Source organism: Petaurus breviceps, unplaced genomic scaffold, assembly GCF_028583685.1.
Source record: "Petaurus breviceps papuanus isolate PSGF00001 unplaced genomic scaffold, PetGlider_PUasm1.0 90897, whole genome shotgun sequence".
Lineage (NCBI taxonomy): Eukaryota > Metazoa > Chordata > Mammalia > Diprotodontia > Petauridae > Petaurus > Petaurus breviceps.
In genome coordinates, this window is record NW_027187374.1 from 2,938,637 (window position 1) to 2,966,480 (window position 27,844).

The following is a 27,844-nucleotide window of genomic DNA, read 5'->3' on the forward strand; positions in this document are numbered from 1 at the left end:
CTGCATAGTCATCCAGGTCATATCCGGTAACCATGAATGTATCCCAAGGTATCCCTCTTTCCCTCTTTTTTCTTCATTTTCTATGTTATTTTGCTTGGTTATCTAACCATCATTTATGAGTTTAATTCTCCTTTCTACCCAGATCTCTGTGAAATTGATGTATTTTTTATTAATTATTGATAAATTGATAATTAGGAGGCAGTTTAGTTTTATTCACTACAACCAGTACTTATGAATTAATTTGATCTAAAGGACAATTGACTACATAACATTCAAGTTTACATGATGATATGACTTCCTTATTAGAGTTAACTTCTTTATTTCTCTGGGCTATAGCCTGAACTTATTGTGTCAAAATGATCATAAGATGTTCTGCCTGGCCATAAGCCTAGTATGGGACCACTTTAGTCTTTGTGGTCACTGACACAGGACTTTTCAAACTTTCTAAAGGATGCTGACTGACTCTGTGTTTTTCCCTTACCATGGACTTTGGAAATGCACTTTTGCAAGCAAGTCAGAATGATTACGCTAAATGTAAGCCCATGCTATAACTTTACCAGTTGTATAAAAGACTTCCCTGTCTGGCCCCAAGGTACTTTGGGATCTCAACTATTGGCAACTGCCAGCCTTGATAATAAATGAATGTACTCAGAAAATTTGTGCCTCAGTTTCTCTTCACTGCAGATTTTTTTCCAGTTACATCTCCAATCTTTTATCCTGGCCTCTGGACAGGAGGCAGTAACCAATTGCCTTTTGGAAATAATATTAAATATTTTAGACAGCTCAACCTCATTATGTATAAATCAGAAATCATTATCCTTCCTCCAAAACATTCCCATTTTCCAAACTTTCTTATTATTGTGAAAGGCACCACTATCTTTCTAGTCATCCAGGCTTTCAATCTTGGTGTTGTCATGAAACTGATGCACTCTTACCTCTTATATTCAATCTGTTGTCAAGTGTTGTAATTTCTACCTTCATGATATCTCTCATATATGTACTCATATATCCACCATGTGCATGCATTACTAACTCAATAAACTTCAGTGGCTCCCCATTAGCCCCAGCATGAAATATAAGATGTTGCATTGAGAGTTAAAGCCCTTTGCAATTTCATCAATTCCTACCTTTCTAGTCTTATATTTTACTCTCCTTTACATACTCTGTGATCTGAAAATGACATTCTATCTCCATTCCATACCTTTTCATTGTCTGTCTTCCAGACCTGAAATTCTTCCCTTTCTTTCCTCTTCCTCCTGGTTGTCTGGCTTTCTCCAAGGCTTAGTTCAAATTTCACCTTCTGTAGGAGGTTTACTCTGTTGTTAGTACCATCTCTCTGAGATTGTTCACTTTCAATTTACATTCTAAATATCTTGCATATACATTATTATTTACATGTGCTCTCACCATTAGAACATGAGTTTCTTGAAGGAAGAGACTATTTCTTTTGGTCTTCCTTCGAATTCTTGGCACTAAGTATGGTGCTTAATAAACACTAACTGAATGACATTTAATTTCATTTGAGAAAACCCATATACAAAAGCAAAAGCAGGATTGTTTATGTGTGTTTGTTTTAAAAGAGTTGTACTTATGCTTGCAACTTTATAAGTTAAACTAGAGGAAGTTGGACGGCAAAAGATAGATTGTATAACACTGAGGCCAGCAAGTATTCATCTCCAAATCAAAATGCACTTTCAGGTAGAGCTAATGAATGTGAATCAGCAATCTGGCAATCATCTAAGAATGACAGTGGTGTATAAATGATCAGTCACAGAACAGAAAGATTGTTCACCTCCCCCTCCCCCTTCCTAGAATAAGAGATATTGCCATGGCAACTGCCATCTGAAGCTGAGGCCCAACAGAAAGGGAAACTAAAGCATTATCAGCATTAAATAACAAATAATTCCAGCAGCCCTGGGCCATAGCAAAATGCAGCACAAATTCAGTAACTGTATAAAAAATATCTGTGGTTGGTGGGAAGGTGGCATAAGTTGTGATTTTTAAAAACTGCAAAATCTTCCATTGGTAATGGATAATATCCCCAGAAAATTTATTATTTTAAATTATTCAATATACTGAAGTACTGGGGATTTTTTTCAAGATCAATAATCAGGTTCAAAATTATCAAGTACATGTGACATATGGACATTTATTTATCAGGCACTTATAACAATTGCTTTAAACATATATAAATTATCTTATTTGAGCCTCACAACAATTCTGAGGTAGGTACTACTTGTGTCAATATCCCTGTTTTGTAGATGAGGATATTACAGCTCAGAGAAATTAAATGTTTCGCTCATAGGCATGAAGGTGGTAGGTGTCGTGGTTGGAAACAAAAGTCTTCTGACTCAAATTTCAGTGCTCTATCCACACTATCAAGGTACCACTAAGGAATTCAGAGAACTTTAAAAACTTCTTCATTAATCTTCACAAGATAATTTGGACATAAGAAAGGTGGAAACAAAACAAAGCAAAGCATTGTAATTGTTGTAATGATCATACTGCAGTTTGGGCAAAAGGAAAATGAGTATTCATATAAAAAAGTCAAGGTCATACATTGTAGGGGAAAGAAACTGAGCAGAGGGTCCAAACCTAGACTCTTTTGTAATCAAGTATTTAAATATATGTCCTATTGCATTTGTTCTTTTTTTTTTTAACGTTCTATCCTTTAACTTAGTTTTTATGGTTTCATGGATTCTATAAAGACCATGACAACTATACTGTCCCACTCATAATTATCCAACCTGCCCTTTCCTACTCCTAACCAACCACAATTCTTCAACTGCCCTGCTTATCACTTATTTAAAAAAGAAGAGCAGAGAGACCTTTCTGATTAATTGAGATCTCATGAATTAAATGACACAATAGAAAAATAAACAGAAAGATAAATTTTCTTTTACTCTTTCATTTGATCTCTTAGTCCTGAAAAACAAATTATACCTGCTCCTGGATATGTGAGCTAAGTAGGAGATAATCTGCAGTAATTAATGAAGCACTTAACAGGAATTCAGGAGATGTGGTTTCTGGTACCACTGTTTACAACTGTGTAAACTTCCTTCCATCCTCCATTCCTCCCTCCCTCCTTCCTTCCTCTCCTTCAGTCTATCTCTATCACTGTCTCTTTGTCTCTCTAGCCTCCCTGTCTTACCCAGACTAGAAATATAGTGGCCATTTATTCACTGAACCCAATTCCACTGTTTATCATCACAGGAGCATTGATTGACCTTCCTTAGGTAACCTCACAGCTCCCTGCTCTCAGGGGCTTATCATTTTTGTTATAGACTTAGTGTGCACACTGAATCAGCTTAGCATGCTTCAGCTCTTTCCTGAGCTCAAGTTCTAGCCTCCACCTCCCTAGTAGCAGGATCTATAGGTATATACCATCATGTCTAGCTAACAGGTGGTTTTCAAAGAAAGAAATCCAAGCTATAAACTATCATGTGAAAAATGCTCCAAAATGACATAATCAGAGAAACACAACTCAAAACAACTTTGAGATTCTATCTCAGACTCATTAGGGTGACAAACAACATGAAACAGGTAAATGACAAATGTTGGAGGAACTGTGGAAAAATAGGTATTACTGCAGTTATAACTATGAATTAGTCTATACATTCTGGAAAACAATGTGGAACTATGGCTCCAGTTACCAAACTGTGTATGTATTCTTTTTGACTCAATGTTACCACAACTTTGGGGTATCAAAGTGATCAAAGGAAGAAGGAAAGACCTATATGTACAAAAGTATTTATAGCCATTATCAGTGTTAAACAAATTGTGGTATATGAATTTAATGGATATTATTGTGCCACAAAATTATGAAATGTATATTTTCAGGAGAAACCAAGAAAGTCTGTTTCTATCACTCTGACAGAGTGAAGTGAACTGAAGTAATAAAATAATTTATACAATGTTACCAACATCATAGAGAAAAATAACTTTAAATAACTTTAGAACTCTGACCAATAAAATGACAAACCATGAACCCAGAGGAGTGAAAATAAAATATATAAATCACTTCTTGCCAGAGAAGTAATAGACTTAAAAATGTAGAATGAGACATATATTTTTGGAAAATATGAGAATTTATTTTGTTAAGCTGTTATTTAAATTTTTATCCTTTTTCTATTAAGGGGACAATAGGAAAGAGAGAAATCCTTGTATAAATTTTTAAAAGAGAAAATTTTATTGGTTAAGAATAAATGACCAGGGAAGCTAGGTGGTACAGTGGATACAGGGTCAGGCCTACAGTAAGGAAGATGAGTTCAAATATAACTTCAGACACTTACTAGATGTGTGAACCTAAGCAAGTCACTGAACCCTATTTTCCTCAGTTTCCTCATCTGTAAAATGAGCTGGAGAAGGAAATGGCAAATCACTTCAGTATCTTTGCCAAGAAAACCCAAAATGGGATCACAAAGAGTCAGACATGACTGAAAACAACTAAAAAAACATTGTAATAATTTGAAAAAATTAATTTCCAATTTGAAATTAGTACCCAAAATATATGAATACAGTTAATCTGTCAAAAGAATAGGAATATTGTCTCTCTTTTGTAGACATAGAAATATGCACTCATCAAAGGTACCAAAAAGTACATTTGTAAAAATATAGTTACGATGTGAAAATTTATTTCCCAAAAAGGTTAGTTCATTCATGAAAAGAAACAGATAGTGGGTAAGAGGAATTTTCAAGTCCAAGAAATAGCTGGAATGTTGTTCTGATTTTAAATGAGAAAAAAAAGCCAGACTGTACCTGCTTCATCAGCTGTAATGGTGAGCTCATTGCTGGCTTCACTCTTGCCAATTCGGTTTTTGGCATACATGCGGATGCTGTAGGTGGAGGAAGGATGGATATCAATGATGGTGGCCGAGTTCAGCTGAGGGGAAACATCTTTGGTTCTCTGAGCAGAATCCCAGGAGTCTTTTAGGTTTGGGTTTTTATTTTTTCAAAAAAGAAGAGATAGAGACTTGAGTTTTTCCCCTGCCTTTAAAATAGTCATAAATGATTTTTTTATTACATATCAAAGTGAATTCTCAAATGCAAAATATTTTAAGTTATTAAGTAAAGTTGGATATCAGAAGAGAAACAACACCACACCTTATCGACCATGTTTTAAATGAAGGGCTTCTAACTTAACTGTATTCAGGGAGGAATGTTTGAGGGAACACAGGACATGATGAATTTTAGTGATAATGGTGAAGAAGTAGAAGTCAGGGAAACTGAAGAAAGGAGAGTAAAACAAATAAATATATAAATAAATGGGCAAACAAATGAACAAATACATTTCAAAAGCCCCAAACAAGCATTTGAGAAATGACCAGAATGTTAAAAGGAATTAGAGTGCAAAAAAAAAAATCCTGTTTCTGCTGTCTTTGAATACTACAACCTTCTTTCCTAATTGAAGAAGAACCAAAATGAAATATCTACTAAGAGGAAAAACAAACTTTGTTGTGTAATTAACTTCTAGTTCTCAGGCACACAGTGAGGGAAGTAAATAGAGGACTGACTTAGAGTCAGGAAAATCTTAGTTTATATTTTGCCTCTGACAGCTGTCTAGCTGTGTGATCCTGGCCAAGTCACACACACTCTCTTTGCCTCTGTTTTTATCATCTACAATTAAGGAAAATAATAACATCTACCTACTAGGATTGCTGTGGGAATAAAATTATATGATGTTTGTAAAGTGCTTTGCAAACCTTAAATTAGTTATATAAATCATTATATAAATGACAGTTTTTTTTTTCATTATTCCACTTAAGTATCATTTCATTGTGTCTAGTGAATCTATCAGTTAACTTTAAAACGAACTACCTACTGTGGTCAGGACATTTTTTTTTTTTACTGGAGACACAAAGACAAAACATGAAACAGCCTCTGCCATCAAAGAGTTTGCTATGCTTATTACCAGAGAAGATACAGATCACTGATCCTCAGAATGTAATTCTGGATAGAGTGGGCATTTTCAATCATATTTTGTTTACTGTTCACATAATAAATATCTGCTACTAGTATAGTTTATTACAATAACCAGGATTTGAAGTAGTTCTGGTAAGGAAGTGGTAGTATTTTAAGTCTTCTATTGACTGCATTATTTTCCACTCCCTCTGAGTGAATATGAATGCCTTCCTCCGAATGTTCTCTCTGTTTCACTTTCTCTTTTCTTCTTCACTTTTACCAATAATGGATTAGTAGAGTGTATTCTCACATGTGGGTCCTGGAGAGAGTTAAACCACCCCCACTCCTTTTTCAAATCCCCACTGTGACATTGTAGGATGATGCAATGGAAAGACCATTAGGAATGTCTGTCCATTTCAACACATCCAAATGGTTGAATTCCTATCAATCCTTTAAAGCCCAAATCAGATGCCAGTTCTTTCAGAAAACCTTCACTTAGTGTCTCCACTTAGTAATGTGCCTTGCCTCTTTGACTTCAAATAGTGCTTTGCTTGCACTTCTTTGATAGACTTGTGTATTTGCTATATCCTTTGCCTAGAATGAGGACTAGGGATGGGGACTGGATCTTCATTTTATATCTCATCTACCTAGCCACTTGACTAAATTGACAGTAACTATCCTGTGAGACCTTGGAAATATCTCATGATTTATCTGAGCCTCTTTTCTCATTTATAAGCTGAGGAGGCTTAACTTGGCATTGCAGAGAACTGGCCCCTGAGTCCAGTGTTTATGAACAAATACAGAGTGTCACTGATGCAATTCACCGTGTGGAAGAGGCTAGGGAGCTTGCTTCTAAGAGAGCCATGATTACATGTAATGGAAGTGCCTTGAGGAGATTTTGGAGTGTTTGTCTACATTCTGTAACTGGTTTAAGTCCACTTACCACATGATGAAGAGGAGCCTTTTTGGCTGCATCTATATAGTCAGAACTGGGGGAGGGGGGCAATCAAAAGGCACTAGCTGTCCTTGTCCCTTTCTCTTCAGTTGACATCTTCCAGTCTGCATTCTGGTAAGAGAGGAGAGACAATGCTGTAATGCCAGATGTTGGCCTTGGATGGGGAGCAGTTTCTCCCTATCTGAGGTTGACATGTGGCCTGTGAATATGGGTCTCAGTTCTTTTCCTCCGTGTTTGCTTTTACATTTAAAATGAAGTAGATTAATCTGGAAGATATGACTTTTAGAATTTTGTAAAGTTAGCAGAGGGAGCTACCTGAGGTCCAAAAGCCAAGGAGTCAAGTGTATTCTGGATTTTGAAGCCAGTACCGCATCAATGCCTTAAGAAGTGAGGAATGACTTTCAGGATGGTAGATGAGATAAGGACTCATTTGACAGTAATTATAATGATGCATTTGGAGGTGAACTTTCTGGGATTCATTGCATATAGGAATTGGGTTAAGGAGGAGTGGGCTTGGATTTCACTCAGTTTGGGCCCACCAAGTTCACATCTAAATGCAGCATTAGGACCATTGCTAGAAGAATCCTTATCTCATCTACTGTCCTGTAGGTCTCTTCTCACTCCTTAGCACACTGATGCAGGGCTGGCTACAAAATCCAGCATGGACTTGACCTTCAGACTCCTGGACCTCTGCTGATTTGTTCTCCTTACTTTTCAAACCTCACAAGGTCTTAGCTTCCAGATTAATCTCCTTCACCTTACATGAAAGAACAACATCAAGGGAAAGAACTGAGGTCTACAGGTAGCCTTATAGCATTATCTCTCTTCTCTTACCAGAACACAGGCAAACCAGGAGAAGTCAAAGTGTAAGGAAATCAACTAAAAATAAGGGACAAGACCAACTAGTGCATTTTAAATGTCCACACCACCTTCCATCTCCCTCTCCTCCCTCCCCCCACACCCAGTTCTGGTTCTGCAGTCTTAGTCAATCAAAGAAACTCCTCTTCATCATGTGACAAATGGACTGGAACCAGTTACAGAATATCTGTGCATGCTCCAAAGTCTCTACAAGGCACTTTTACTATGTGTCAACATAACTCTTCCAGAAGCAGACTCCCCAGACTCTTTCACTTGAGGTATTGCATCAGAGGCACTCTGCACATTCTCATAAAGACTAGGCTCAGTAGGCAGTCCACCATAACAGAGATAATCTCCATGGTCACTCTCACACCAAATACTCCATAATTCTATGATGCTACTTAGAGTCCTCACAATATATTTATTGCTACAAATGGGATTATCCTTAAGGGGTTGCCTATAATTATTAGAGAAGACCCTCAACCCATTCAAAGGAGCAATAGTTACAGGATAACATCATTTTTATGACATCTCACTATGGAGTCCCAGTTCTCAGATTTACAGGCTTACTTAATAGCTTCCTTGATATTTAATCCTTAAGTAATTAAAGATAAGAAGGTATTGAAATTGAGATTTAATCTTTGTCTAAATTCTCTATAACTTATAGTCTTCAAGTAGCCTGAGGTACTGAGAGCTTATGTGAGTTTCCTTGGTCACAAAATCAGTATATGCCTCTCTTGGTGTCTCAAAGTGTATAAGTTCAGATGACTGCCCAGTTTTTGTTGAAATCCATGGTTAAAGTGACTCACAAGCTTTACTATTCCTCCTCTACTCCCACCCCACTGGAGTTAGCAGGGATAGAAATAATAGGAAGCTGACACTCGTAGTTACATTGTAAATGCTGATCTTAACCTTGATTTGTCCAATTTTCTGGAAGATCAGACAATGTTCCTGCTTCTAGGCTAATTGGATAATTCTAATTTCTGCCTGTCAGTTATATATTGGACATAACACTATTCATTAGTTTGGTTATAGAAATGGTTTACTTTAATCACTCCATATTCAAACACTCCTAACTTTTGATCATTACTTATATTTCTTAGACTGTGAAAAGTCTATGAATTTATGCAGAATCATTACTATTGTCTTCCTTTCAAGCATACTGTAGTCTAATCAGACAATTTTAGAATAACAGTGGTAGTTTTTGCTCTTTTTCTTCTAGACAAAGAATCTATCAGGTATTATTCTCAAAACATATGAATGAATTGAAGAAAGATCCAATTATAATAGGGTTAAACTCAAAAACTTGGTTTCAGATATTTAAGAATTAATAAATTTCTCACTAGCATACTTACAGATGGATGATCATATTTATGACTGGAATATTATCACATCTAGCCCACTCCTCTAAATAGATTTGTTCTGAAATTATCTTTGGACACTAGATTTCTACTATCTTTGTAATTACTAAAGGAGTTTCCATCAGCTGTTCATTATAGTATCTTACCTAGGTCTGTTCTTAAACAATTCCCCATGCTTCAAAATTTGTCCTTTTCCCCTTCCCCAACAAAACTTTTCATTCAGGGTCAGGATCTCAATTGGTTATCAGGATAGAAAGTAGTCTGATACTAAGCAACACAAATATATAAATAAAATATTATTTATTTTTTAATGCAATGCTTCACCAAAGGAATGATCATCTCATAATGGATTTTCAGGTACTTCAGCAGGCAAATGGGTGGATATTTGGGGTGAAATCTCATTCTATAACCCTTCCCAAGACATATTACAGCAGTACTGTCAAGCTCAAATAGAAACAGATCTCTGCAATTACATATTTACTTTGTTGCTTTTATCATTCATTCATTTTCCACTTGTGTCTGACTTTTTTGAGATTTTCTTGGCAAAGATACTGGAGTGGTTTGCCATTTCCTTCTCCATATTATTTTACAGATGAGGAAACTGAGGCAAAACAGGGTTACATGACTTGGTAATTGTCTGGGACCAGGTTTGAACTCAGGAAGATGAGTTTTCCTGACTCCAGGTCTGGCATTCTATTCACTGCACCACCTAGCTGCCTGCAGGGCTTACTTAAAAAAAAACACAAATTTCAATTATCTTTGTTACAGTGTATTTTTTGGTTGTTTTTGTTTTACATTTTAATATGGTTTGAGTTGCATTCAGTAATTTGCTTGGCAGGATGTGGGCACATAATCTGACAATCTGGACTGTAAGTAATTGCCTACTCAGCCTATGAATATTATCAGTTCTATCAAAATTTGATTTGAGATCTACCCCAAGATCTATGTTTAACTTGGTGGTGACCTAGGAACAAGAAATATACCTAAATATGACTCAGTTTCTCCATCAATAAGTGAAGGTAATACCTCACAGTGACAAATTTAGGATTAAATTAAATATGAAAAGCTTGAAAACACTTTGAGAAATTGCCAGTGTTATTAATAGCAAAACAAAGACATCTATCCTCTGACTGTTTTAATATACCTATTACCTCTTTCCTGTTCCCTATGATCAAATACAATTGCTGACTACCAATAGTAGAATATTCCACAATAGCTTGAAGATTATTATTAAGCAAGCTTCCCACAAATCCAGACTTTTCAGGGTGATGACAACCACAACAACAAAAACCACTGCTAACAGGTAGAAAAAAAATAGATTGAGCTCCAAGGAATTATAATCATGATCACAAAAGAACTCATACCAACAACTTGAAATACAGTATAACAAAACAAAAAATAAGAAGACTTACAAACAAGAATAAAATCCAGCAAAAGTGAATGTAAGTCTACAAGGGCTAAGTGAAATACAGAGCTGAATAGACTCTGAAACAGATGAGGCAAAAACCTACAAAGGTATATTTGAACCTTTTGAAGGGATTAGATAATTGATTGTTTATGTAGAAATAGTGAGAGATTAGCTCATTGTCCCTTTTAAAACCCCCTGAATTCAAGAGTTAGACAGAAGAAAAAAAAGATCAAGGGACTAGACAGGATTTTGTGCTTTGTTTTGTTTTTAATTTAAATTAGTTAAGAAAAAGGAGAGAAATTAATGAAGAAATGAGGAAGGAGGGTAACAAATTTCTTATTTGTCATAAGTGTAGAGCATCAGAAGAAGAATAAACAAATGTGGTGGTGTTGTGAGAGTGGCTATATAAAAATAATCCATGAAGGTTAATTAAAGTCAGTTCAAACCCCTGGGAAAGAACAAACGTAATTTTCAGTGTGAACATTTACATATCAGAATTTAACAAATGCTGCAAATCAGGGCAAGATTTATTATTTTGTTGATAGTATAGACTTAAGAAAGTGATGAGAAAATGTTAATAATGAAGATTGAATTTAAAAGTGTATTGTGTGCACATTTTATCTTGAGAATCAGCTGTTAAATCTTTACTGATATACCTCAAAATGAACCTCACTTTTATTTGATCTGGGAGAAAAAAGATGGAACACACATCTCTGTGTGTACATGCACACAAAGAATTTAATGTAGAAATACAGCATAATCAACAGGAAAATAAGTGGAGGTGGAGAGATAAGAGTTTTGAGAGAGGGTAGAATTGGGGAAACAATAGTCACAATTAATGCCAACTTAAATTATGGTGGTATGTGTTGATTTGCTCTGCTTGTCTACACAGACAGTATTTGTTACAAGGGAAAGCTTATACTTGAAGGAGAAGGAGGGTTAGTACATAGTGTGGGTAGATATACAAAAAAAGTGCTTCAAGAAACCATTTTAAAAATGTTTTGTTCAATTGTTTTGGTGATGTCTGACTCTTCATTACCCCTTTGGGGTTTTCTTGGCAAAGATATTGGAGTGGTTTACCATTTCTGTCTCCAGCTCATCTTTAAAAGATGAGGAAACTTAGGCAAGCATGTATAAGTGATACATAGCTAGTAAGTGTCTAAGGTTAGATTTGAAGTGAGATCTTCCTGCCTTCAGGCCTAGTGCTCTATCCATTGTGCCACCTATTTGTTCCTACATTTTTAAAGCATTTTAAAAATGCTTTATTTAGCATTTAGCAATGAAGAAACAAAGCTATCACTCCTTGAATATAATATGATAGTATATTTAGAGAATCCTAGAGAATCAAAAAAAAGCTACTTGAAATAATTAACAACTTTAGCAAAGTTGCAGCATATAAAAAAAACCTACATAAATCATTGGAATTCTATATATTACTAACAAAGCCCAACAGGAAGAGACAGAAAGAGCAATTCCATTTAAAGCTCCTGTAGACATTATTAAATATTTGGGAGTTTACCTGCCACAACAAATTCAGGAACTATATGAACACAATTACAAAACACTTTTCACACAAATAAAGTCAGAACTAAATAATTGGAAAAATATCAGTTGCTCATGGGCAGACTGAGGTAATGTAATGAAAATGACTCAATGCCATATCAATCAAGCTACCAAAAAATTATTTTATAGACCTAGGAAAAAAAAACAACAAAATTCATCTAGAAGAACAAAAGGTCCAGAATATCAAGAGAATGAATGAAAAGAAATGCAAGGTAAGGTTCCCTAGTCATACCAGATCTTATATTGTATTATAAAGCAGTAATCTTCAAAACTACTTGGTACTGGTTAAGAAATAGAGTGGTAGATCAGTGGAATAGATTAGGTATACAAGACATAGTAGTCAATGACTATAGTAATCTACTATTTGGTAAACCCAAAGACTCCAGTTTCTGGGATAAGAACTCACTATTTAACAAAAACTGCTGGGAAAACTGGAAAATAATATGGCAGAAACTAGGCATAGATCAACATCTTACATTGCATACCAAGGTAAAGTCAAAATGGGTACAAAATTTAGGCATAAAGGCTGATACTATAAGCAAACTAGGAGAGCAAGGAATATTTTACCTGTCATAATTATGGAGAAGGTAAAAATTTATGACCAAACAAGAGATAGAGAACATCATGAAATGCAAAATTGATAATTTTGATTGCATTAAATTGAAAAGTTTTGCACAAAGTCAATGCCACCAAGATTAGAAGGGAAGCAGAAAGTTGGGAAACAATTTTTACAACCAGTGTCTCTGATAAAGGCCTCATTTATAAAAATATATAGAGAACTGAGTCAAATTTATAAGAATACTAGTCATTCCTCAATTGATAAATGGTCAAAGGATACGAACAGGCAGTTTTTAGATGAAGAAATTAAAGCTATCTATAGTCATATGAAAAAAAACTCTAAATCACTATTGATTAGAGAAATGCAAATCTAAACAACTCTGAAGCAACACCCCACACTTATGAGATTGGCTAATATGACAAAGAAGGAAAATCACATATGTTGGAGAATATATGGGAAAATTGGAACACTAATGCATTATTGGTGGAGTTGTGAACTGATCTAACTCTCATGGGTGTAATTTGGAACTATGCCCAAAGGGCTATAAAACTGTGCATACCCTTTGATCCAGTAATACCACCTCTAGGTCTGTATCACAAAGCAATCCATAAAAATGGGAAAAGGACCCACATGTACAAAAATATTTATTGCCATTCTTTTTGTGGTGGCCAAGAATTGGAAATTGAGGGGACATCCATCATTTGGGGAATGACTGAACAAATTAGGGTTTATGAATATAATGGAATGCTATTGTTCCATAAAAAATGATGAGCTGACACACTTCAGAAAAACCTTACATTAACTGATGCTGAGTGAAGTGAGCAGAACCAGGAGAACATTGTACATAGTAACAACAAGTACAATGACTAACTTTGATAGACTTAGCTCTTCTCAGCAATGCAAGACTATAAGACAACTCCAAAAAATTTATGATTAAAAATGCTACCCACATCCAAAGAAAGAACTAGGGAGTCTGAATGCAGATCAAAGCATACTATTTGCTCTTTCCTTTTTGTTGTTTCTTCTTTCTCATGGTTCCTCCCATTGGTTCTAATCCTTCTTTACAACATAACTAATGTGAAAATATGTTTAATATGAGAGCATATGCTAGAGCCTATATCACATTGCATGCTGTCTTGGGGAAAGGCAAGGGGAGAGAGAGGGAGAAAATTTAGAACTCAAAATCTTATGGAAGTGAATGTTGAAAACAAAAATTAAATAACTAATTTAAAAAAAAAAGAAGAAATGGCACCAATCTTGGCCTTAATTGGTGGGTAAGATTTTAAAATCAGTAAAGGGTATTTCGAGCAAAGGTAGAATTCAGGCAACAGTATGGGTCTAGTGAGGGTTAGGATGTTCTTGGAGACCAATAAATAAACTGATTTCACAGGAGAGTGGAGTGAATAAGAAGAGAGGACTATGACATGAAGTTGGGGAGACAAATTAGATATAAAAAATGGGGATTCTTCAATGACATGCTAAAAAGTTCATATTCTAGCAATCACTGGGAGCCACTGATGGCTTTTAAGCTATGGAGGTTATACTTGTGTTCTAGTGAAGTTTATCTGGTTGTGAAGGATAGCTGAGAGATGGGAAAAGTTTGAAAGAAGGAGACGGAATTGAGATTTTGGTCTCATTAAAACAGAGGCAATGTGTTACAATTGATAGCACACTGGTCTCTGAGACAGTAAGACCTGATTTCAAATTTCCTTTCTCCCACATAGTGACTGTGTGACCTTGGGCAAGTCACTTAACCTCTGTTTGCCTTAGTCTGCTGGAGAAGGAAATAGCATACCACTGTAGTACCTTTATCAAGAAAGCTCCCCGGATAGTACTGGTGTGCTATGTGGTCTATGGGGGCACGAAGAATCAAATACAACTGAACAACAAAATTAGACTGTAGTCTCTTTCTGGGGGAAAAAAATTGCCCTTTGGCAACTCTAAGACTAAACATTGAGAAGAAAATACTTAACTATATTGGGAGCTACTTTTACTGGTGAAATCATAGGTCTGGTCACAATCGATAAATATCCCCTGTGCCAATCACTTTGGGGTTGTTTTAATGTAAATTTCTCTTATTTTTAATGGTTTGCCAATCAATCAATAAGGAAGGATACATGAGTCTATCACATTCCCTCCAGTCATGGTGATTGTTGTTTGTTCTCAAAGAGGACTGCAATGACATCACTATGCTAAAGTCAAGTTTCAGTGTGTGTGACTGTGGCTGATCAGAGCAATGTGAGCCCAGAATGCTCTACCACAGGTCAGGCACAAATAGTCCGTGTGAACATTTGGGTTGGATACCCAAAATCTGAGTATCCTTTATTTCCTTTCAGCTGTTTCAATTCTGCTTTGCTCATAGAGCACAACACTTTCTGTGATGTAGGCATGCCATGCTGAGCAGTCCTGTGCCAGTGTCTCCCATGTCACACAATCAATTTCAAAGTTCTTGAGATTGTCCTTGTATTGCTTCTTCTGACCACCATGTGAACACTTGCTCCATGTGAGTTCTCTATAAAATAGTCTTTCTGGCAAGTGTATATTTTGCATTTAAACAATGTGGTCAGCCCATCAAAGTTGTGCTTTCTGAAAGCAGAGTTTGAATGCTTGGCAGTTTAGTTCGAGTAAGGACCTCAGTGTCTGGTTCTTTGTCCTGACAGGTGATCTTCAGAATCTTCCTAAGACAATTCAAATGGAAGCAATTCAATTTCCTGGTAGACAGTCCAAGTGTCATAGGTATACAACAACGAGACTGTCAGTTTGGTAGTCATTCTAATACCTTTTCTCTCCCATACTTTCCTTCAAAGCCTCCAAAACACGGAGCTAGCTCTGGCAATGATCAACCCCACTAGCAATGTGTACATCCCTCGAAAGAACACTACCAAGGTAAGTGAACATATCCACAGCATTCAGAACTTCTCCATTTGCTGTAACCAATGGTTCCACATATGGATGGTGTGGTGGTTAGCTGATGGAGCACCTGTATTTTCTTGGTGTTAATGGTTAGGCCAAAATTAGCACAAGCAGCAAATCCATACTTTGTTGCATCTCAGCTTCAGAGCCTGAATTGAGTGCACAATCATCTGCAAACAGAAAATTATGCACCAACACTCCCTCCACTCTGGTCTTGGCTTGTAGCCTTTTCACACTGAAGAATTTACCATCAGTGTGGTAGCTGACCTTGATGCCATGTTCATCCTCCTTGAAAGCATTTGAAAGCACACTCCCTCCATCAATCACCTGACTGAGATTTCCCATTGGGGGTATCTCTCCTCCCTCCCATTTCTAGGTTTCCAGTTACATATGACTGCCTAAAGCCCTGAGAGATTCCCATTGTGAAACTGAATATCTATAGATGTTGATTCACTACCGGAACTCATTCCTTATTGAGCAAAAACTCCCATTCTATCATGCTTTCCTAATGCCAGTGATGTTGAACTTGGAACAGTCATTACTCAAACCCCATACTCTCTCCCACTGATATCTCTCTATTATCATCTCCCCTCAACTATATTCCTTTTCCTCTCTCATTGTAGCTCTAGTTTTCTCACTCACTTATCTTCTAGTGCCCACTGAAACCTGGCTTCCTTCTGATGACAAACTTCCCTGGCTACCCTTCCTAACATTAGTTACACTTTTGCTTGCTAGTCAAGGTGGACAGTGGATTATTCTTCCCCACTACTCATCACCACTTCCAGGCTCTTCTTCTATCTCTATTCTCAATCAGTTCTCCTCTGAGATTCATTCAATATTTATTTACCACCTGGTAGCTATTATATACCAGCCTCTGGCCAGGATATTCTTCTTTCCTCAATAAGTCTAGTGCTAGTTCACCATCATTCTCTCCTCTTCAACTCTTGCCCTCATACTAGAGGATTCCAACATATGTACTGAAAATCTCTCAAACATCTTAACCTCCTATTTCCCCAACTTACTTATGTTTTTATGATATTAATCTTCACCTTATCATAGCTCTACACAGACATGGTCAATTTCTTTATCTTCTGATGGCTTGCAAATGTTCCACTTCCATATTCATAAATTCAGAACTTCCTTAATCTGCATGCAACATTTTTCTTAAAGTACAGTTCCAACCATGTCACCACCCTCTTCAATAAACTCTAGTGGTTCCCTATCACCTCCATAATTAAATATAAAATCCTCTGTATGACATTTTAGCACTCCTTATACATATTTTTCCAGTGTAACAACCAGTGTTACCATGATCCAGTGACATTAGCTTCCTTTCTGTTCTTTGTATCAAAAGTTCCATTTACTAGTTCTCAGCATCTTCACTGTCTGTTTCCCATTCCTGGAATGTTCTTCCTTTTCATCTCTGCCTCATGGTTTCCTTGGCCTTTTATCAAATTCTACTAAAACCTCACCTTTTACAAGAAGCCTTTCCCCACCCACCTTAATTTTAGTGCCTACCCTCTGTGAGCTATTTCTTATTTATCCTACATGTAACTTATCTGTACATAGTTGGTTATACCCCCATTAATTTGTGAGCTCCTCAAGGTAAGGGACTCTTTTTCCTTTCTTTGCATTCCAAAACCTACCACAGTAACTGGAACATAGCTATCACTTAATAAATGCTTATTGATTGATAAAATGACTGTGATGTCTAATCCCTTCACCATTCAGCTCTTTCCCAAGTCATCTCCCTTGCACTGGCTATACTTTCCTTTCTTTCTCATCTTGACCCGTCAGTGAACCAATTCAACACTACATTGCCATTTTATCCTTTTGCCAATCCTGCACAGTCAAGGTTCAACCTAGGATTAGACCCATAATCTACTGCCTTTGAATCTATTCCTTGTGTTGTTGGGAGAAAAATAACAAAACCATAATGACGGGGTTCAACACAAATTAATGTTATATGATCTCACCTGGGCTCTCATTGTAGTAAGTCAATCATTTTACACCACTCTAATAGATCCACTATCCCAATAACTGCAGCCTTTTCAAGCTTTTGCATCTCTTTTCTAATCTCTCCTGCCTTCCCTTCCTCACACTTTTCTTCTCAATTGAGAATCTTGCCTCATATTTTGTGAAAAAAAATAGAGGCCACACATTGAGTCTTCCAACTCATCCTCTTCTCTTCATCTCATATAATTCAAATACCTTCCAACACTTTTCAACCCATGTCACATGAAGAGGTCTCCTTTCTCCTTGCAAACTCCTCTACATGCACAAGTGATCTCAATTCCATCTGGTATTCTGTAGTTGATCTCCCCTCTATTAGTTTCACTTTCTCACAATATTCAGTCTCCCCCTTGCTACTGGTTGTTTTTCTACTGGCTTACAAACATATCTATGGCTCCATCAATTTCTTTTTTATTCATCATACAAAACATTGTGAAAGAAAACATGGGAAAAATCTCAAGAAAAATAAAGAAAGAGGGGGCAGAGTCAAGATGGTAGAGTAGAAGCAGGACCTCTGCCAGGCTCCGGCTTCCAACTTCCCCAATCCATGTTAAAGGGGACTCTAAACAAACTTTGCTGCTGCAAAACCCACAAAATGATGCAGTGAAGCTAGCCTCCCACTGAGGAGAGCCTGGCAGGTCGGCAGGAATCGGCCAGCACTGTGCTCTGGGAGCTGAGCCCAGCCACTCCAGAGCTGAGGTTTTAGCCCCAGGGTGGGCCTGACCAGCAGCAGGCTGTATGGACTCCAGATAACCAGCAGCTGTGGCCATTTCCAGACTCATCAACACATAGATGCAAAGGACAAAGTGAGAGGTCAGTGCAGTCTGGACTTTGGGACCCAGTAGGTGGGAGTGCATCAGTTTTTGTCCCTGGGGCAAGAAGCCGCTGAGAGGCCTTGGCTCAGCCAGCGCCACATTGCAGCTTCAGCTCCTGGCCTGCAGAGTGTAGGGGGACCAAGCGACCAGTCTGAGAGTTATTCACTGTTGCTTTAACCTGCTTGGATCTGGATTGTGGTCTAGGGTGGAGGTTCTGGGGTGTGTGACCAGCTTGCCAGAGCATGTGGAGGCCTCAGAGAGGGCACCAACCAATACCTCCAGCAGCTGAGAAAACCCCAGCATTTGGGACAAAAGCTCCCCTGTCTGGTGGCAGAGTCCTACTGTGGCAAAAAGCCCAGGGGTCAAATGACTGAGGGGCAACATGACTAGACAAAGGAGGCAAAACAAACAGAAGATTCCAACATTAGACTTCTATTTTGGGGACAAAAAGGAGCAAAGCATGGAACAGGAGGAAAACAGTGAAGTCAGAACTCCTACACCAAAAGCTTCAAAGGAAAATACAACCTGGCTGCAGGCCATAGAGGACCTTAAGAAGCAGATAAGAGAAGTGGAGGAAAAATTGGGAAGAGAAATGAGAACAATGCAATAAAATTTCAAAGTGAGAGTCAACAGCCTGACTGAGGAAAATAACACCTTAAAAAACAGACTGAGTCAGTTGACAAAAGAGGCTCAAAAAGGCAATGAGGAGAGGAATGCTGAATTTGCCAGATGGAAAAAGGGCCTCAAAAGCTCAATGAGGAGATTCGTTCCCTCAGATTTAGATTGGAGCAAAGGGAAGCTAGTGACTTTAAGAGAAATCAAGATGATGTTAAACAGATCCAAACAAATGAAAGAATAGAAGGCAATGTGAAATATCTCATGGGAAAAACCACTGACCTGGAAAATAGATCCAGGAGAGATAATTTAAAAATTATTGGACTACCTGAAATCCGTGATCAGGGAAAGTACCTAGAAATCATCCTCCAAGAAATTCTCAAGAAAAATTGCCCTGATGTTTTAGAACCAGAAGGCAAAATAGAGGTTGAAAGAATCTACTGATCACCTCCTGTAAAAGATCCCAAAAAAGAAAACTCCTAGTAATATTATAGCCAGGTTTTGGAATTCCCAGACCAAGGAGAGAATATTATGAGCAGCCAGGAAGAAACAATTTGAATATTGTGGAAACACAATTAGGATAACACAGGATCTAGCAGCTTCTACACTGAGGGATCAAAAGTCTTGGAATATGATATTCCGAAGGTCAAAGGATCTGGGATTAAAACCAAGAGTCACCTACAAAGCAAAACTGAATATCATGTTTCAGGGGAAAATATGGTCATTCAGTGGAATAGAGGACTTTCAAGCATTCTTGTTGAAAAAACCAGAGTTGAATAGAAAATTTGACATTCAGATACAAGAAGCAAGAGAAACTTGAGAAGGTAAACAGGGAAAAGAAATCAGAAGCCACTTATCAAAGTTGAACTGTTTACATTCCTATGTGGAAAAACAATAATTGTAACTGATGAAACTTTTCTCAGTATGAAAATAGTTGAGGGGAATACATATATGTCTATATTGGAGGGTATACGGGCATATGAATACATGTGTGAATGTGTGTATATATGCTTACAGATATACATAGATAGAGGGCACAGGACCAATTTAATAGGAAGGGATGATACTTAAAAGGGGAAATCAAGAGGTGAGAGAGGAATATAATGAGAGGAGATGGGGAGAGACAGAATGGGATAAACTATCTCATAAAGAAGAGGCAAGGATAAAGGGTTACAATGGAGGGGAAGAATAGGAAGGCAAAAGGGAATGGGTCAACCTTATTCTCACTGAATTTGGCTCGAGGAGGGAATGGAATACACACTAAATAGGTTATCTCACCCAACAGGAGAGTAGGGGGAAGGGAATGAGGGGGGGATGACGGAAGGGAGGGCAGGCTGGGTTGGGGGAGGGAAGTTGGAAGCACTCACTTTTGAAAAGGGACGGGATCAAATTTGAGAATAGAATAAGTGGTGGTGGGATAGGAGGGAGGGAAATATAGTCAGTCTTTTACAATACATCTACTATGTTAATGTTTTGCATTAGCTGCACGTGTACAATCTATACTGAACTGAGAAAATTTGTAACTCAAAATCTGATGGAAATTAATGATTTAAATCAGATGTTAATAAAGCATTTGAAAAATGAGAAAAAAATAGAAAAATAAAGAAAGTAAAAAAGGTATGCTTCAGTCTTTATTCAGACACCATCCATTCTTTCTCTGGGGATGGATAGGATTTTTCATCATAAATCCTTCAGAGTTGTCTTAGATTGTGGTACTGCTGAGAATAGCTAAGTCATTCATAGCTGATCATCTTACAATATTGTTGTTACTTTTATACACAGTGCATTGCACTTTGCATCAGACCATGCAAATCTTCCCAAGTTTTTCTGAGTGTATCCTGCTCATCATTTCTTATAGCACAATAGTATTCTATCATAATCACATGCCACAACTTGTTCAGGCATTCCCCCATTGATAACTTCCCTTGAACTTCTAATTCTTTTCCCACAGAAAAGAGCTGCTATAAATATTTTTGTACATATATGTCCTTTATTTTATTTCTTTTGGGATACAGACTTAATAGTAATGTTGCTAAATCATGGTTTTATAGCCCTTTGGGCATAGTTTCAAATTGCTCTACAGAATGGTTGAATCAGTTTTCAACTCCACCAACAATGCATTAAAGTCTCATATTTCCAACATCCTCTTCAGTATTTGTCCTATTTCTGTCCTAGCCAACCTAATAGGTATGAGGTAGTACATCAGAATTATTTTATTCACATTTCTCCAACCTATAGTGAGTGAATATATATATTTCCACATGGCTATACATAGCTATGATCACTTCTTCTGACAACTGTTAATATCTTTTGATATCAATTCAGGAATGCCTCTTATTTTTATAAATTTGATTCAGTTCTCTATATGTTTGAGAAATGAGGCCTTTATCAGAGAAACTTCTTTCAAATTTTTTTTCACAGTTACTATTGCTAACTGTATTTCCCTCCTTCCTATTCCCCCCTTATTCTATTCTCTCTCTCTTCTCACCCTGTCCATCTTCAAGTGTTTTGCTTTTGACTATCCCCTCCCTCAACTTGCCCTATACCTTCTCTTATACCCTTCCCTTCCTACTTTCTTGTAGGGTAAGATAGATTTCTATGCCTGATTGACTATGTATGTTTTTCCTTCTTTGATCCAATTCTGATGAGAGTAAGGTTCACTCATGTCCCTTCAACACCCTCCTCTTCCCCTTCATTGTAAAAGCTTTTCCATACCTCTTTTGCATTAGACAATTACCCTATTCTAACTCCCCCTTTCTCTTTATCCCAGTACATTCCTTTCTCCCTCCTTAATTTTATATTTTTACATATCATCCCTTCATATTCAACTCACACCCATGCCCTCTGTCTACCTATACTCCTTCTAACTACCCTAATAATGAAAGACTCATAAGACTTACAAATATAATCTTCCCATGTAGGAATGAATGTAAACATTTTAACCTTATTAAGTCCCATATGATTTTTCCTTTCCTGTTCACCTTTTTATGATTCTCTTGAGTCTTGTATTTGAAAGTCAAATTTTCTATTCAGCTCTGGTCTTTTCATCAAGAATGCTTGAAAATCCTGTCTCGTTGAATATTCACTTTTTCCCCTGAAGGATTGTACTCAGTTTTGCTGGGTAGGTAATTCTCAGTTGTAATCCTAGCTCCTTTGCCCTGCAGAATATCCTATTCCAAGTCTTCATTCCTTTAATGTAGAAACTGTTAAATCTTATTTTATCCTGACTGTGACTTCATGATACTTGAATTGTTTCTTTTTGGCTGTTTACAATATTTCCTCCTTGACATGGGAACTCTGGAATTTGGGTATAATAATTCTGGTAGTTTTCATTTTGGGATCTTTTAGGTGATGATCATTGGATTCTTTCAATGTCTATTTCACCTATGTTTATTGAATATCAGTGCAGTTTTCCTTGTTAATTTCTTGAAAGACCATACCTAGGTTCTTTTTTGATCATAGCTTTCAGGTAATCTCTACTGGACCTCTACTGGATCTATTTTCCAGGTCAGTTGCTTTTCCAATGAGATATTTCACATTGTCTACTATTTTTTCATTATTTTGGTTTTGTTTGATTGTTTCTTGATTTCTAATAAAGTCCATTTTCTCCTTTTGCTCCATTCCAAATTTTAAGGCATTATTTTTTAAAGTAAGCTTTTGGATCTCCTTTTCAATTTGGTCAATTCTATTTTTTAAGGTATTTTTTTTCCTCATCAGCTTTTTGCACCTCCTTTTATCATTTGGGTTACTCTGTTTTTTAATGTGTTATTTTCTTCAGTTTTTTTTTTTGTGTCTCCTTTACCAAGCTGTTGACTTGTTTTTCATGATTTTCTTGTATCACTTATTTCTCTCCCCAATTTTTCCTCTGCTTCTCTTACTTGATTTTTCAAAATCCTTTTTGAGTTATTCCATGGCCTGATACCAATTCATATTTTTTGGAGGTTTTGGATATAAGGAATTTGACCTTGTTGTCTTCTTTGGAGTGTAGTTTTGATCTTTTTTTGTCACCATAGTAACTTTCAATAGTTAGAGTATTTTTCCCATTGCTTGCTCATGTTTCCAGCCTATTGGTTGACTTTTAATTCTTTGTTCAAGTAGGGCTCTGCTTCCAGGGTGGAGGGCTCACTGTCTCAAGATTGAGGAGTTTTGGACAATTGTTTTCAGATATACTTCTAGGGACTTGGAAGTTTTCAGTTCTTTCATGGGTGTTCTGCCCTAGAGCTATGAGGATGTTCCCCCTTCCACTGCTGCCATAAGTTTTGCTGTTCTAGTGCTCCTCTGTGCCTTGGGACTGTCACCCAGGACTGTGACCTGGATCCAAGTATGGGCAAAGCAATAGAGTCCTGCCTCAGTGCTAGCAAAAAGACATTTGTAATATCTTTCTGACCAGTTGTTTGACCCCATTTTAGTCTGTGGGCTATGAGCTATAGAAGCAGCAACAGCAGAAGCAGTTGATTCAGTCACTGCCAGGGCCTGCTTCTAGTTTTCTGGGAGGAATTGGGGACAGGGGGGAGGAGGGCTGTGCAGGCATGGTCTGCACTGGACTGTGCTCTACTTTAAACCAGGTGCAACATACCTTTCCTGATGACTTTTGCTGACCATCTTTGGTATCTGTGGGCTAAGAGGTCTAGAATATGTCACTGCTGCCAGTGATTCAGTCACCTCAAGGCCAGCTCCAGGTTTGCTGGGGCCCAGTCTGCACTGGTGTGGCCTTCCCTCCTCTCTCACCCTGCTGCAGCAGACCTTTCCTGCTGACCTTCCAAGTTATCTAGCCAATATCTCTTCTTCCTTCTGTGACTAAATTCCTTGAGAAGGCCATCTATAATTGGTGTCCTACTTCCTCTCCCATCACTATATTTTATTCTCTGACATCTGGTTTGACCTCATTATTCAACTGAAAATGCTTTCTCCATGGTTACCAATGATTTTTTAATTTCCAAATATAATAGCCTTTTCTTAGCCCTCATCCTTCTTGAACTCTCTGCAGTTTTTGGAACTCTAGATCACTCTTCTCTCCTTGATGTTCTCTTTTCTCTAGAGTTTCATGACACTGCTTTCTCCAGAGTCTCCTCCAACTTGTCTGACTGCTACTTTTTAGTCCTCCTTGGCTGGATCCTCATCCAAGTCATGTACACTTACCATGTAAATTATTATCCTTGCCAATATTCTCTCTTTTAAACTACTTTACTTGGTGATCTCATCAAGTCTCTTGGATTCAATCATCATCTTGATTCTTGAATTTATTTATCCAGTTATAACCACTGACCTCTAGTCTCAAATCTAATTGATTACTAGGTATATTGAACTAGATTCCCATAGACATCTTACCCTCAGCATGTCTAAAATTTACCTCATTATCTCCCCTCTCCCCCCATGCTCTTTCTTCTTCCTCATTTTCCTATTACTATAAAGGGCAATACCATCTTCCTAGTTACCCAGGCTTACAACTTAGGTGTTATTATCAACTCCTCAGCCTCTTTAAATTCCTGATATACAATCAATTGTCAAAGCTTATCAATTCTACTTTTGGAACATCTCTCATAAATGCTCTCTTCTCTCCTCACACTACCACCACCCTAATGTAGTCCTCCTCACCTCACCTGGATTATTGCAATGGCCTTTTCCCCATTCCAGTCTATCTTCCACCTAGATGTCAGATTGATCTTCTAAATCTCAACTATAACCATGTCATCCCACTATTCAATAAATCTGCCCTGTTCCATTCTTTCTAGTCTTTCATATCTTACCCCACTCCACATACTCTAAGATCTATCAGCTTACTTACAGATCTAGTTGACTGGTTGTCCTCCATACTAGAAATTCTCTCCCTTCTCATCTTTATTTTCTAGGTTTCCTGACTTCCGTTAAGTCCTAGTTCAAATTCCACCTTCTACAAGATATCTTTCCTAGTCTCCCTTGATGCTAATACTTTCCCTCTGGAAATTTCTCCAATTTATCCTGTATTATCCTTGTTTTGCATAATTGTTTGTTATGTCTCTTCAAAATGTCTTTTTCATTAGAGTGAACTCTTTGAGAGCATGGATTGATCTTTTTTTCCTCTTTTTCCCTTTCCCTACTTGTTAGCACATTGCCTAGAACAGAGTAAGCCCTTAATAAATGTTTGTTAATTTGATTTGAAAAGAATTAATGTCAAGAACAAAGTAAAGAAAAAAACTTTTTAGAAAAAAAAGCAGAAAAAAAACTAGCTAACACGAAAAGTTAAAGGAGAGTGGACGAGAGAGGTAGAGATTTTGAACTAACCATATGACTAAGGTAAAAGAGAAATAAAAACACAGGGGAATAAATATATAAGTAATAAATGAAAGAAAAAGTAACCAATGATTTAAGTAGAACCTTCAAACTAGGGAAAGGTTTGACAAGTGGGAGAAGTCGTAGTAGGGAAGAGAAGAAGTAGTTTGGGGAATAGAACCTGAATAGGATTGAATCAATATAGTTTAAGTAAAACTAATCTTAAGGATAAAGTGTTAACTTAAAAGAGAAAGATTTTTTTAATCTAAGAAAAAGGGAAAAATGAAAAATGAGGAAAACAAAGACAACTCTCACAACTTTAAATGTGATAGAGAATTCAACAAAATATGAGAGTGGTAGAATGTATAAGAAAACAAAACTCCATGTTCTTTTGTTTACAAGAAACATTTAACAAACATAGACACACATAATTAAAATGGGAGACTGGAACAAAATTTATTATACATCAGGTCAATCAAAAAAGCAGGAATTTTAATCATATTAACAAAAGAAAATTTTAAATTGATATCAATAAACAATAAAATTGCATTATGTTGAAAGGAAACATTAAATAGAGTATGGTAATTCGTGATACATTCCCAAAATTGCATAGCATGTAAATTCTTAAAGTAAAAATTAACTGAATTGTAGAAAGACAGATAGTAATACAACAATAGTAGGAGACTTTAATGTTCCTCTTCCAGAGGTAGACAGATGTAACAAAAACAGGAAAATATAGAATAAACTGTTGGACATAGTAAATAAGTAAAATGTTAGAGCTAAATGATGTATCTCTTCAATAAAATTACTACATTTTTTTCTTTACCACATGGTGCCTTCACAAAAATAGACCACAGAGATATTTCAAAGAAATAGAAATACTAAAAAAAATCTGTTATAGTTTTTAATATAATAAAAGAGCATTAAATACATGAAATACCATAATAATAACCAAATAAATAACCAAGTAAATAATAATAATAAAATATAATAATAACCAAATGAATAACCAAAAGACACAGACCTAAATGGAGAATGAATAATGAGTGGATGAAAATCATAGAAATGAATAATTTTTGAAGGAAAAAGACAGTGACAAGACAACATATCAAAATTTCTGGGGTTCAGCTAAAACAATACTTAGAGGAAAAACTATATCCCTAAAACATACATTAACAAAATAGAAAAAGAGAGGATTAATGGACTGAATATGTACTTAAAAATTAGAAAGCCAATAAATAAGCAAGCTCAAAATAATCACAAAAAAGGCATATTGAAAATTAGAAGAAAAATAGATAAATTAGATGCCAAAAAGACTATGGGAATGATAAACAAAACCAAAAGCTGGTTCTTTAGGGGCCATACCAGGTAATATGTTCTTTGAAACTTCTTAGGTCTCCAGACAGAGACAGTCTTATACCATTTGGATCATTCAGAGATGTCAAACTCCCTGGGTGCTTCCAGCTATGTGGTGATTCAGGACTGAAAGGACTTGGTAATTCAATGTGAGACAGACCCTGATCCTTGATCCTTTCTGTGACAGTTTCTGTGGGGAAAGTGCAGATAATTGCTGTATTTCAGAGGAAAGTTTCTGGCTGGCTCTCTCTTCCTTCAACTTTCAATATGGCATCATGTAACTCAAGGACTTTTAGAACAGATGCTGAAGGGCTGGTCCTTCTCTGTCCCAGAATCATGAAGACTATATCCATATAGAAGCCAGAGAAGAGGACTCAAGTAAGCAACCTGGCACCTGGGCATCTGAATGCCTCTTGTACTTTGTGTTTTCTTTCCTGATCTTAGGTAAATGAGTATCCTCAGATGAAGATTCCAGGCATGGAGGTAACTTTGTGACTCAGGGATTTGGAGGTCTTAGGTCCTATCAAGATAGCACCGACTGGCTGACTAGTTAGGAGTGACCAACAACCACTCCAGTACTCTGATAAGATAGCCACTTTCAAGAGGATTGCCCCAAACATGGTCATTTTACCAGTAAACATGTGCTGGGAGTGGTTCAGACACTGTGGAACTGAGGAGAAATGTGAAATACCTAATCAGTAGTCCCACAAACTGCTTAATGTCATGATGAGGTTAAAGTTACAGTCTTTGAGAAGATTGTAATAGCAGATATCAATTGAGGTACTGAGCCTATTTAAAGTTTGTAACTGTCAAATGTATGCTTATTTTGTTTATAATATTCTTTTATTTGTGTAGAAAAGTAATAGTTGTTTCATACGTGATTCATATTATACATTGAGTACTCATTTCTACTTTTTGTTTGATGCTAACTAAATTAAAATCAATCATATTCTAGATCCTGGGGTGGGAAGTTCCCAAACCTAAGAGTTTGAGAAAAGGAAACCTAGTCATCTGTCTCGTTAGAGGAAGAACTTCCCTGGGAATTCCTTCTGGACCATGAGCAGGAATCTAGCAGATTCACCATTTTGGGAGAGAAAGTGGTCTTAGTGCACCAAAACTCTCAGCCAAGAATCAGTTCTTCAAAGTTACATTAACAACACTGACAAATCTTTATCCAACCTGAAAACATAGGGATTTGGCACAAGCCATATACTATCAGTTTGCTCTGCTGATACAACCTTTTTCACATAGAGAATTTTTGGAAAGATGGCTTCTGGG

General features: G+C 36.8%; 1 protein-coding gene across 1 annotated transcript in view; it reads right to left on the reverse strand.

Moving 5' to 3' along the window:
* Positions 1–27,844, reverse strand: part of DSCAM (DS cell adhesion molecule) — an 870,593-nt gene that overhangs the window by 180,034 nt on the left and 662,715 nt on the right. The window contains exon 15 of the mRNA XM_069074855.1: positions 4,759–4,926. Within this exon, the coding sequence (XP_068930956.1) occupies positions 4,759–4,926 (168 nt within the window). The remainder of the gene's footprint in view (positions 1–4,758; positions 4,927–27,844) is intronic.